Consider the following 13,019-nt stretch of genomic DNA (forward strand, 5'->3'; position numbering starts at 1 on the left):
AATAGGCAAAATGCATCTTGAACCAATAAAATCATAAAATGGATATTAGAAACATTGACATAATATATTAAATAGACTTACTTGTAATACAATACGTTTATGTATAGCAAATTTAGCTATAATATGAGCTAATAGAAGATGGCCATGATATTTAGTGGCTGGATCAACACAATTTTTAGGTAGAAGACATGGCCAGGCAAATGTCATCAGTCTTCTTAACTTATTTCCTTGTTTTCTGAAAACGAAAATCAAGGCGGAAATTATGAAATACTCTAAGATGAGACTGAAGAGGAAACTTTGCTACAATGACCCAACTTTTTTTTAAATGTCCCTTAATAATTTAATTACCAGTATCAACCAATATCATTCCAAAAACAAAATGAAATAAAATCTGGTTGCACTACGTCATATTATTATTCCTGTTTCGAACTATCAGCATATCTTTAAATAATGTGCTACCAATCTGAACAACAAGACACCATTCCTTGCCAGGTCCTCCATCCTGATCAAATGCCAGGGGCCTTTTAGGCCATCACTGTGCCCAAATCATAGAGCTACTGATGTGCTCCCCTAAAATACTGTTATATCTTAGTAATATCGCCAGTGGAAAACATTAAATCTACAGGTAATATCTGTCGATATTTTTAAAAATAAAAAAAGGTGATATGTATATCACTGATGGAATGAATTAGGCCTACTAGATGATAAATTTACACTCCTTTAACATAATATAAATATACACTAAAAAGACACAACACAATTTATATGGAAAACAATCACTGGCTGAACACATAGCATGATGTATCAATCACAAAGAACTTGTCCAAACGTTGTGGGTGTACAACAAGTGATTGTTTTTCATATAAATTGTGTTGTGTTTTTTAATGTGTTCAAGGATTATACATATACACGATAATTTATAAAAATAATTATTTTTACTAGAAATCTTACTTGTTAGCAGCATCATGTATATGAGGTGATGCTTGTTCTACTAATAAAGATGAGAACTGGAGTAATAATATCCTAACAGCATCTGATGTAGCGAAGGGATTTTCAGGATCAATAATACGATTTATAAATACACTAATAACATTATCTTCACTGTCTTGTTCTGGTGATGGTGGACCTCCTATTAATCTATCACCGTTACCTTTATCAAACGAAGCTTGGAACGAAGGAATGAGGATCAGTTGAAGAATCTGAAAAATATCCAAATGTATCCAAGAAATTCTTTCTTTTTTTTGGTTACTCTAACTGGAATCTTTCTAATACAAAATGGAGTAGGATTCAATGTCCGATGAACACATCACATAGGTTTTCTTACGGCTAACATACCATTTTCTTCATTTACTATGGTTAAATGTGCAATATCAGAAGGAAATGATTTTGCCTGAGCAGTGGTATTTCTACTCTTCTTTGAAATTCCTAACTCAAGAATTTTTTTCCGATTACCAAATGAGTACACAATGCGTGGAAGTCAGTTTCCTGTCAATTACACCAACCAGACACATTTTCAATTTCATCTCTGAGGGATTACTCAAAACAAGCATGAACCTGGTTTGTAATTATGTTCTTCTCATCTTATTCCACAATTCAGCCTAGAACATATAACTTCCTTAACTACTCCTGTACTGCCAATACCCTTTTTAATACAGTACCCTTTTGGTCTTATTCAAACATGTACGTGGCAAGGAGTAGGGTCGCCTGTCCAACCTCGTGGGTTTTCTCCGGGTCCTCCGGTTTCCTCCCACTGCTAAAGACCCCTACGCGCAAGCGAATTATGTAAATAAAATTAAACCATATGTTAGTCCCGAAAAGACCTAGTTTGTGTCGAGTGGACGTTAAACCCCATTTCTCTCTCTCTCTCTCTTATTCAAACAATCAGATATTCAAAATAAAAACTAACCTTGGCTTTGAGATCTTGAGGCCATGTTTGAAGGTGAAATATTTGAACAAATTTAAAGAAAGCACTTCTCTTCCAGTCTACTGTATATTTCTGTAAAAAGTAGATTAATAAAATTATTATTAAAGCAAAAATATACAAAGAGAGTGGGAAGAAGTCTAGGATGGCAACTAGCCACTAAATAAATTTATGTTTTTAAAAGCAGCATAAGAAACATTCAATATTTATGTCAGAAATTGAACATTTTACGAGAATAAAGAGGAGATAACTAACTTACATTAGCAACAGTTTGATCTAGGAAATCTTTAACAAACTGAAACTGTGGTATATAGCGATTAGTAAAACATCGTAAAATATTAAATAATAATTCTATCTCAGTGGGATGATGTCTGAAAATAGAAAAAGATAATTATGTAGAACATTTCATCTAACAAGATATTTCTGTTAATTGAAAGAATGACATTCAAAATAAATAAAGAATGAATGAAATGGGGTTTGACGTCCTACTCTAACCGGGCTAGCGAAGATGGACACATGCCATGAAGTGTACTATTAGGGAAATTTTGCCTGAACAGCAATTAAATTCCAATTGTCTACGATTCATTTACGTGCACACCAAGGTGTAGGGGACCGTCTGTTTTTTCGTAATCATCCGAATGACTAGTTGCTGTTATCAGGTCCTCTGTACTGCACCAGTGATAAGGGGATACCACATAGGAAAATCCTGAGGAATTTACTCAGGACCTCCTGGATAGCGAACTAGTGCCTTACTCACTGAGTCAAAATAAATAAACAATGCAAGGTGAATAGTAACTATTATATTTGAGGATTAATTTCTTAAGACTTAGTTAACACAACATAGATTATAGATCTATTATGTATACTAATATTTGTGACTGTCGTTTGTCTGTCTGTCTGTTTGTCTGTCTGTTCATGGTTGGCGGCTACACTAGGTCTGCCCCGAGTCTGAAATTTGGGGTATAGGTGTAGCCCGGACCGGGGAGTAACATAGGCCAGGTGGCGTTAGTCTACCACGTCCGGGGTTATGACCCCCGAGCGAAGCCGGGCATTCTGCTAGTAAAGTTATAAAATTAACTTACTTGAAATAACTAAGTAAAGATTTAACAAGTAAAGCTGGTTCCTTCCAGTGTTTATAATCCATACTATCCTGTAATTATATAAACATTACATAAAAATCTTTGTAAATATTGAAAATATAATGCAAGTATTGAAGTATTGCTATACATTTAAGATTCTTAGATCCTATACACGAGGGCTGTTGGATGAGGAATTTATATACCATACATTAGGGTTTGACTCTAAACGGTGTTGGATGACGGATGATGGACACTATATAAGGACCACTACTACATAATAAATACTCATTACTGATTCATAATATAAATGATTTTTACCTGACGATAACAAAAAGTGCTTACCACTTTCTTATGTCTTTCTTGAAAGGAATCTGATATCCAGATGGTCAGCAGATGGGAGACCTAAAAAAAATAAACAAAAATAATGTACCCTTAGCTAAATCAATGTTTAAGATCTATGTGATACAGTGTGCTATGTGGGCCATTTTGCCCAGACAGCAGCATTTTCTGTCTATTCTTCATCGAATTCCAACTATTAATGGGTAAGCCTCAATTTTCGCCCCGCTGCATCACCGAGAAGAGGAATACTGGCTGGAAAATCCTGAGCAATGTTCTTGGACAACACTGGCATCAAACTTATCATAGCCTGGTTAGTGAGCTAGCGCCACTTACTGAGCCACTGTGATTCCAAATCAGAAGAGGTTACAGGTGTAAAGTTTCAGCATACTCTGTGTCAGACAGACTTGTACACAAATAATATGAATACATTAAAAACAGAACTTACAATTTGTGAATTTTGAGACAGCCATTCTCCATCATCCCCATCAGATTTAGCTAATAAACTGATGAGTCTAATACCTTGATACTCTAAATCAAACTTTGTCATATCTGTAGGACTAACAGGTCTTACTGGTACACCCTATAAAAAAATAAAACAATCAATAAATAACTCTGTGAATAATAAAACAAATATACAACCCATAGAGATTAAAATGATCAGAGAAGACTCAAAAACTCAAACAGAATAAAAACTCCAAAATTTAATAAAACAGCTCTATTTCTAATATATTTAGATGTTAATTTTTCGAATATTTATTGATTCATACAAAAATGCCATGTTAAATTTGTGGATACTGAAAATGATATCAAAATAACATAACATAAACACCATAAGAGTTTAAATAACTTACCGGTACTTGTCCACTAGTAATAGAGATGAGACGGGTAGGGTTTGATTTTAAAACTTCACGGATTGGTTTACCTTGTTCATGTTTTATTATATACTGGTGAAAACAAAACAAAAATTAATAACTAATTATAATAAGAATTCAATCATACTCTAGACATTTTTTATCACATATCCATCGTAGTTCATGGAAGTAATCAATTAAGCTTTCTTAAAATGATAATCGAATATAGACAATATTTAGGATTGTTTTAAATGGATAAGAAATTATTTCCAAAAAATATACTATTCAAAAAAAGTAGGGGATATTTGATTTTGGGGGCATAATACTAAAATATGCAAATGACTACGAAAAAAGTCACTATAGAACCTAACAGAAGAAACATTTCCAGTTACATGTGACGCCCAAACACACCAATAGCTACCGCATGGAATGCAGGTGATGCTTGGGATCATCATGGGGGTCCAACCCAAGATTTGCACGACTCTGACTTTGAATGTTACAGTCATTGTGGCATTGAATTCCAGGGTGGAAACATCAGTTTAATTGTTTTAGTGACCAGAAAACAAATTTTGATATGCGTCGGCTTACCCAAAATGAAAGGTTACGTGCCCTTGGCATGCTACAGATCGGCACAACACAGGCGGTTGTGGCGCGGACGATGAATGTTTCTCAGTCTGTCATAAGCAGGCTATGGTCCAGATACCGTGATACACAATCTGTACAGGACAGACCACGCTCAGGTCGACCAAGGGCGACAACTCAAGCCCAGGATCGATTTATCCGTACCTTGGCCTTGAGAAATCATGTCATCACAGCAAATCAGATCAGCGCTCGTCTTCAAACAGACACTGGTGTGAGAGTGAGTGGCCAGACGATTCGGAATCGACTGCAAAGGGGTCACCTTCGCGCCCGACGTCCTCACGTGATCCCTTGTTTGAGAGATCATCACATTCAGGCAAGACGTCGTTGGTGTAGGGATCGTCAACACTGGGATAATCGACGCTGGAGCAATGTGATGTTTTCAGATGAGTCAAGGTTCACTGTTGATTTTTTGGACAGATGTATGAGGGTGTGGCGTCGTCGAAACGAGCGCTTCCAAGACGTTAACGTCATCAGACATGATCGATTTGGGGGTGGTTCTGTTATGGTGTGGGGAGGCATCACTGTTGCTGGAAGAACGGCTTTACATGTTGTTGCAGGGCGTGTTACAGGCCAGTACTACCGGGACAACATCTTGGCAGTCCATGTTGTGCCGTTCGCACAACGTCATGGCCGCCGTTTCATCTTCCAGGATGACAACGCAAGATGTCACAGGGCCAGGATCGTTACAGGTTACCTCCAACAACAGAACATCACCACATTACCTTGGCCAGCACTGAGTCCCGACCTCTCCCCCATCGAGCATGTCTGGGACATGCTTGGACAGAGGTTACGTCAACGTCAACAACGTCCTGCCAATGTCCAAGAACTTGCTGCTGCGTTGCAACAGGAATGGGACAATCTGGACCAAAATGACCTTAGACGTCTCATTAGGAGTATGCCACGTCGGATCAATGCTTGTTTGGCAAACAGAGGAGGATTTACCCGTTACTGACTTGGTTGTTATGCTGTGGTAACTTTGCTGTTTGACCCCGGGTATCATTTTACCCTTATAATGGTCAGTCTGTGCCTTACTTAGTCTAACGATCATTTGGAATAAATCGATGAATGTGAACTTCATTTCATTTTGTCATTTGTTTCTTCGTCAGTTTCATTAGGTGACTTTAATAACACTTAAAAATCAAATATCCCCTACTTTTTTTGAATAGTATATATGGGGGCTGTGTTGCCTCTGTCATAATTCAGAGTATTTGGTAAATTAGGTTTGCATACTAATAAATACTTTTCTTAACGTTAAACTTATTGAAGTTAAAGTATCTGCTATCAGGACCCCAGAGTCTACATATTAAGCCTAGGTCACACCTTCCTGGTATTGGTCAATGTTTACCCAGGTTCTCCACAGGTTTCAAACTGGGGCCATCTTGGTGGAAAACCACCATAGCAAGCCACAGTTCAACACGGTTCGTCCTAGATCACCTAGGTTTCACTACGGTCTCACCACAGATCCCCACTGTTGGCCCCAGTTTGCTTACTGTAGAACTACTGTGAGCAAATATCGGAACGGTGTGACTGGGGCTTTAATGAGATAATAGATCTGGAAGAATGAATAATATTTTATGTTACCTCTAGACATCTAGTATATTGTTGATCTTTTAGCGCTGTTTCTGTCAGGAACAGATCAACAGCTTGAGTTGGATATCGTAACAAAAATTTCATCAATGGTTCACGGAATGGACTGCCAGCCTAGAGATTAAAACAGATAACAATCATATTTCCACATCAGATGTTAATATTGTGTGGCCAATTATACATCAAAACGTAACTTTTATAGCTCTCAGTAATACTAATCTATAATCCCACAGATATTTCTTGTGTCAAGCTATATAAGAAGTAAATTGGTGTCACACACAATGAAATAGCATGCTTACTTTCTTGAACATCTGATAGCACTTCCCATTTATTTGGCAAGTTCATATAACTAACGGTATGTGCTTAAGTTCAGGAGGACCGCACTACACATAAACAAACAAGTTTAACCCTCTACAATAATTCATTAACCTTTTAATTATGAGACGCCCAGTCACTATGTGAACAATGGAGATCACTCTATTGTTAGAAAAGTCTAGAATATAAACCGGCCCTATAAGCAGGTGACAGTGGTGACACTAAACGTAGCATAATAAAGTTTGGAACAAAATGGGAGACACACAACATTATGTTGTATTTTGTTTTTTTATAGCTTTCTCACTATGAGCGGTAATATTTGAATTGTTATCTAAAATCATGAAAACGACAAGCGCAATAAACGTAACTTAAAAACGTTTGTCACATAAGTTTTCTCAATATGAGTGAAAATATTTGAATTGTTATCTAACCTCCATGAGTAAAGCTTTTTCTCCTCGTAATACAAGTGTTGTTAAAGGTTCCATGATAGTTAATCGTGCTGCTGGTATTAGATGAAATATATTAATCATACCAGCACATGTCTTTAGTTCCTGTAATATAATTATTAAAGAAAATATTCAAAATCTTACACTATATAAAAAATATATTCTGGTTCTCGGATACTCCTGTGTCACCTATAGAGAGGTGCATTACCAGTTTTTATTTTTAAAAACATAAAAATGGTCTCATTATTTACTGCACGCAGATGGTTTCACTGGCCAAGAGGAAACGATGCTATTAAGAAATTCAATTGAATCCGGTAATGTACCATACTCTATTATCACATATGTGATCCTGATAATATTATTGACAATAATAAATAATACTGGATAATCATACAATGTGATGAAATGAATATAGCCCAGTAGTGATCCTTTGACAAAAATTTATAAAAAAAACCCTAAAAAACTCCCTCCTGCATTAGATTTTTAGGAAGGATTGTCTGAGGATTGGAATATTTTTTGGGTATGGCCTTATATAAACAGGTGAACTAAGATTGTTCATTTGAAAATCAGTGGTATTATGAGATTTGGTGATGACTTGGACCAACTATTGGATTGCATGCCTCCAAGACTCAAGTATAGGGCCTAGTAATTATTTTATTAGACTAATGTATCGTACCTGTGAAATAACTTGTCCATTTGTATTTGATGTTCCATTCTTTTGATTTTGAGCAGCAACTTCTAGCCATTTTTTCAAATGGCTCTGAAAAGAGAGAGAAATGAGATTTAATATTTACACAAAATAAGCTGGGTCATCCATGTGTTCATGTAATACCATGATAAAAACTTTCAGATTGTTATCTGGGCAGTATAACTATAAACCAAAGAATTATCCAAATAGATCAAAATATGAGGGGGTGATATAGGCTATCCTGTTCCCTGATCCTTTTTCATTTATTTGAAATAAAATATTGTTTATATGAAAAAATATATATTCACAATCTGTTTCAATCAAATGTAAAAAATAAGCCAACTGTTGATGGATGGACAGGCGGACATTGATGATAATATAATATGACTACACTGGATTGTGACATTATGTTAATCATTGTATTTCAACTTATCTGGATATCAAATACATCAATTGGACTTGGTCAATAGTTATCCCATCAAACAATCTGTTATTGGTTTGTGTTTTCCGTTTCTAATGCTTAAAAGTTTCCCACTGAAATGTAGGTTGGCATATAAAAATGTTCATGATCGTCTTAAATTTTTATTAAAGAAGAATACAATATTCATTTTATACTTACCAATAACTGTTCACAAAGTTTTTCAGTAAAAACATTGGGAAATAGTTGAACAAGACTGGATAATCTCTGTATTACGTTGAGATTAACATTACGGAAATCTCCTAGTTTCATCAAGAGAGGTCGTATAGCTACATGTAGAACATCTGATTCTATAGACGCACCCAGTATAAACTGTAAAATAAACATTGATCATAATAACATGCACATCATTGTCTGAAGACAAAATGTATACTTTACTATCTTTCAATACTCTAATCTTAATATCCATTTCAAATGTACATATAACATTTTGCCCTGAGAAACCCTTGTTAAAATGACTGTAATTAATAGGTATTAATATTATGATGATGATGATGAAGGAAGCCTTATACATCTCAAACTAGTCCAAAGGAATTTCAGGGGATCGATTGCTGTGTGGGAGTTATTACCTTTTTCATACATTCGTGAGCAGCTTCCTGTAAATCACTGTTAGTACTATTTAAAGCTTTATATAATATATTAAATATCTTCTCTCGTCTATTCGGTATATAATGACAAGCTGCTAACGCTCCTGAAATAAAACAAAATATTATATAATCTATTCTTAAAGTCTCATTGTGATATTTAGTGCAACTGGAATCCTTTGCAAACTACAATATTGTGATAGAAGAATCTCTAATCGGTCCAAAAATAGTTCAATTCTGTTCATTTTTTTAAAGATATGTTGAATTGAAATTTCACCGAACTATGCTGCTCGCTATGCAAAAAGCCTGCCACCATTTTGTTATGGGTGAACAGAATTGATAGGTCAGTTTTAAATCTGATTGAATCCAAGTCTGGATATTATCTAGCTTTGGTAATTTGATTTTATTTTCTTAATTAAATGTTGAATAATCAATTTGAGTACATATAAACATGGATTTAGTGAAAAATGACAAAGGACGCATCACTACTTTTACATCAAACATTTATAAATATTTCTGGATGACATGCACTTTTGTCTAATCAACACCAATTTCGTAAAACGTTTATAAACTAATTATCAAAACTATACTTACTTATGGCACTTTTTCTAAGTGGAACTAGATTGGTAACATTTTTATAACATGGCAGTTTTAACAGACTTGTATCTTCCGCTTCACACAGGTTCTGCAGCTGCAAATGCAAATTAAATAAAAATATTATTCAAGATATTCAAAACTACATATCCTTGATTAAACAATTGAATTGCGGTTCAATGTCTAGATAACATTTTACCTAGGTTGTTAGGAGAATATTTATTAAAGGAGCTAAATCGCTAACATTTGGGACCTAGAAATTGACACAAGTGGGTCGGAACTCATATAATACTGTAATATGAATGTATATAAACTGATATACATTCAATGGTTTCAGTTTTTACTCTAATTTCAAATCAGTTATGTTCCGCAAAATAAGCCAGCAGTCCCAATCGCCGTTTTGTTTGGTCCAATATGTCTAGCCTCGTTCCTCGAGTCTCTTGCTAGAACTGGGGCTGAAACGCATTATGGTACACGATTCGTGTACCAATGGTAAAATGTTTATTTTGTCTTAAATATTGGATATCAGAAGCCCATCTTTTTCCGGTAAGATCACAGCATCAATGTTGATTTAAATTGACAAATAATTTGTGTTTTCAATGTTGAAGATTTGGGATGATATTGAGTTAAAGACTTAGCTACTTTAACATTGGGTTATATATGTAATGTGAATGTGTACAGTGTTGCCTGTCTAATTTTTTTGGAATGCCAAATGTTCAGAATTCTTTTAGGTGCACACAGAAAGACATTTATTTACTGTCACTATCTGAAGGACTATGCAGTTTTCTTGTCGGTCCTACGGACACCACGTCTGGAAAGTATAACCAAGCTTAGGACTGAAATCCAAGACATTCTATTTGATGTTCACTACCATCACCACACAAATACTGCATCCCCCAATTATTTTAAGAATTTAAATATTAAAATATAGTGTACCTCGGTAAAGAAGACATTATGTTCTACAATATTAACATCTATAGTAAATAATCTAGGTTCTAATGTTGTACAGAATGTATTCCCTTCCTGTAAATATACATAAACATCATACATATTGTATACCAATATAAACATAATTCATATTGTATTCAAGTATAAACATCATTCATATTGTATTACAATATAAACATCATTCATATTGTATTCAAATATAAACATCATTCTTGCATAATAAACATCATTAATTAAATACTTAATTTCATTGTATAAACATAATTCTTTGTAAAATAAAGATATAAATCAAATATGAATGTAACAAACCAACATTGAGGCTGATGTCCTCTGTCTTAACCCAAAATAAATTATCTTTTCATAAAGTATTGATCAATCTATAGGTCAATCTATATTTATGACTGCTGTTTATCTGTATGGGGTATGCGGGTATAAGGGCAGCTCGATCAGGGATGTGGCATAGGCCTGGTAGTGTTGCATTACCACTTATGGTATCACAGAATCTTGTAAGGAAGTGTTGCAGGGCTCTACCCGTGCAACGCCAGGTAAACCGCTATTTGTACTGGTGCAGGGTCTTTGTTAGCGGGAACTATAAGTTTGTCATATAAATAGCATTACATCAAACTCTCAACACTGTAATACATGAGACCTGATCTACAACACATGTTAAAACACTCAGTCACACATCAATATGAGATCACATATCTATTAAGAGTAAATGTAACTGACCATTAAACCTATTTGAGCATTAAGAGGTTGATGACGTAGTAAATGTTTTTTAGGTGGTATCATATCTTGTAAAACATCTTTATGTGGTTCCATTATTTCAGTGATAGTTTTACCGGTTGTTTCAGCCAGCAGTCGTAAGGAATTCATTGCCTGAAATAATCAAATAACAATAATTATGCCATAAAATAGCATAATTTATAATACTCATACTGTTAAGGGTAAGAAGGACTTGATGAAAAATTCAAGGATTTAACTCCCCCCAATCCCACTGTGAGAATGCAGTAATTTCAAGGGACAAAGATGGGTAAGTAAGCATTTTCTCTAATCACCACATCTAGACTGACATAAAAGTTCATCAATTTGGAAAATAAAACACCCCAAGTCAATTGATAGTCTGTGAAAGAACTGCAATTCGTCATTTCAGCATTTTTGCCTTCTTTTCATCAACTCCAGTGCCTAAGGTTCTTATCATTTTTTGGAGACATTTGGTAACTAGATAGAGTGATAAACTATATAACATATAGCACATACTTTTGGAAAACAGCTACTAATTATTTGGGGGACATTTCAAAGAGTATTCTGTTAACATTATCAAGCTAATGCTAATGATAATGTTGAGAGAATACACTTCAAAACATTGCTCAAATGAATTAGTATTAATTATTTTGGTGATAATTCAAATGCTAATAATAATGTTGAGATAATTCTCTTCAAAAGGTTGCCAAAATGAAGTAGCTGTTTTTCAAAGGTATGTGTAATAGATTATTACTCTTATCAAGTCAAAAATAAAAGAAATGAATAAATTAATTAATTTAACCCACCTGTTCTCGAACTAATGTATTAGGTGATGAAACTTGATATACTAATTCAAATGTCACATCATGGAATGACTTCTTCTTTACAGCAAGTAAATCTTCTGTAGCATTTTCAGGTTCTATTTCTTTACAACAGAGTTTTAACATATTCTCTAGGTTAGATTTAGCTAGATCCACAGCTCCACTTGATACCTGATGATAAAACTAACTCATTTCAAAATCAGCTATCAATTATAATAAAGTTTCAAATGTTTGGATATTATTGGAAGTGCAACAAATCAAAACTCAATTTTTTGCATCCACAAAATGTTTTGTTACATTTATCTAGTGTATTAATAGGCATATATTATATCGCTATAACTTAGGTCTAATTATTCAAGATTTTTAAATTCTTAATACACTATCATAAATAATTTATATTTTATAATTAAAATATTTGACAATCAGTATTATATTTTATGCATTTCATCACTTTCTTTTATAGTATGAATTGGCTGCATACAGCTTGGAATTCTGTTTTATCCAGTCCTTTCGTTTTCTTTGGCAGAGCATCATACAAACAGAAATTTTTCCTACCTCTCCAGTTAGATCCATCATCACAAAGAGTAAAGCTTTTAAAAACAAAAACTGTTTCTCTAAAACCCATTTTAACGCCATTCTTTCATATAGAAACTTAATGGCTAGACATCCACCGTATTTAGCATACCATGCTCTATCATAACATAGTGAACACATTCTATCTACTAGATATTCAAACAATGGTAACTGACACGCCTGCAATTAAACAAAACATGATTCATTTAAAGGTATTTTAGATGAAATTATCACAATCAGACAAAATAAAAAATGTCAATAAGATTCAGAAGTCATACATAGTTTGGGTTGCAAATTTTTTTTTCTAAATACTATTTTTAAAGGGCAGAAGTTTCGGCCAGATAGGCATGTCGATAGGTCTTCAAATTTGAATATTTCTGTGAGCTCTACTGTGTACAGTATATAGTTC

At 34.3% G+C, this 13,019-nt stretch overlaps 1 protein-coding gene across 1 annotated transcript in view; it reads right to left on the reverse strand.

The window, feature by feature from the left end:
* LOC126831716 (transformation/transcription domain-associated protein) overlaps nucleotides 1–13,019 on the reverse strand; it is a 57,517-nt gene that overhangs the window by 27,799 nt on the left and 16,699 nt on the right. The window contains exons 29-46 of the mRNA XM_050562362.2: nucleotides 12,593–12,790; nucleotides 12,023–12,208; nucleotides 11,202–11,351; nucleotides 10,461–10,547; nucleotides 9,525–9,621; nucleotides 8,916–9,037; nucleotides 8,488–8,658; nucleotides 7,857–7,940; nucleotides 7,166–7,285; nucleotides 6,414–6,533; nucleotides 4,191–4,283; nucleotides 3,785–3,919; nucleotides 3,343–3,402; nucleotides 3,004–3,071; nucleotides 2,181–2,292; nucleotides 1,907–1,996; nucleotides 952–1,199; nucleotides 82–235 (exon numbers count right to left, since the gene is read on the reverse strand). Of these exons, the coding sequence (XP_050418319.1) occupies nucleotides 82–235; nucleotides 952–1,199; nucleotides 1,907–1,996; nucleotides 2,181–2,292; nucleotides 3,004–3,071; nucleotides 3,343–3,402; nucleotides 3,785–3,919; nucleotides 4,191–4,283; nucleotides 6,414–6,533; nucleotides 7,166–7,285; nucleotides 7,857–7,940; nucleotides 8,488–8,658; nucleotides 8,916–9,037; nucleotides 9,525–9,621; nucleotides 10,461–10,547; nucleotides 11,202–11,351; nucleotides 12,023–12,208; nucleotides 12,593–12,790 (2,295 nt within the window). The remainder of the gene's footprint in view (nucleotides 1–81; nucleotides 236–951; nucleotides 1,200–1,906; nucleotides 1,997–2,180; nucleotides 2,293–3,003; nucleotides 3,072–3,342; nucleotides 3,403–3,784; nucleotides 3,920–4,190; nucleotides 4,284–6,413; nucleotides 6,534–7,165; nucleotides 7,286–7,856; nucleotides 7,941–8,487; nucleotides 8,659–8,915; nucleotides 9,038–9,524; nucleotides 9,622–10,460; nucleotides 10,548–11,201; nucleotides 11,352–12,022; nucleotides 12,209–12,592; nucleotides 12,791–13,019) is intronic.

Source organism: Patella vulgata, chromosome 9, assembly GCF_932274485.2.
Source record: "Patella vulgata chromosome 9, xgPatVulg1.2, whole genome shotgun sequence".
NCBI classification, from domain to species: Eukaryota; Metazoa; Mollusca; class Gastropoda; family Patellidae; genus Patella; species Patella vulgata.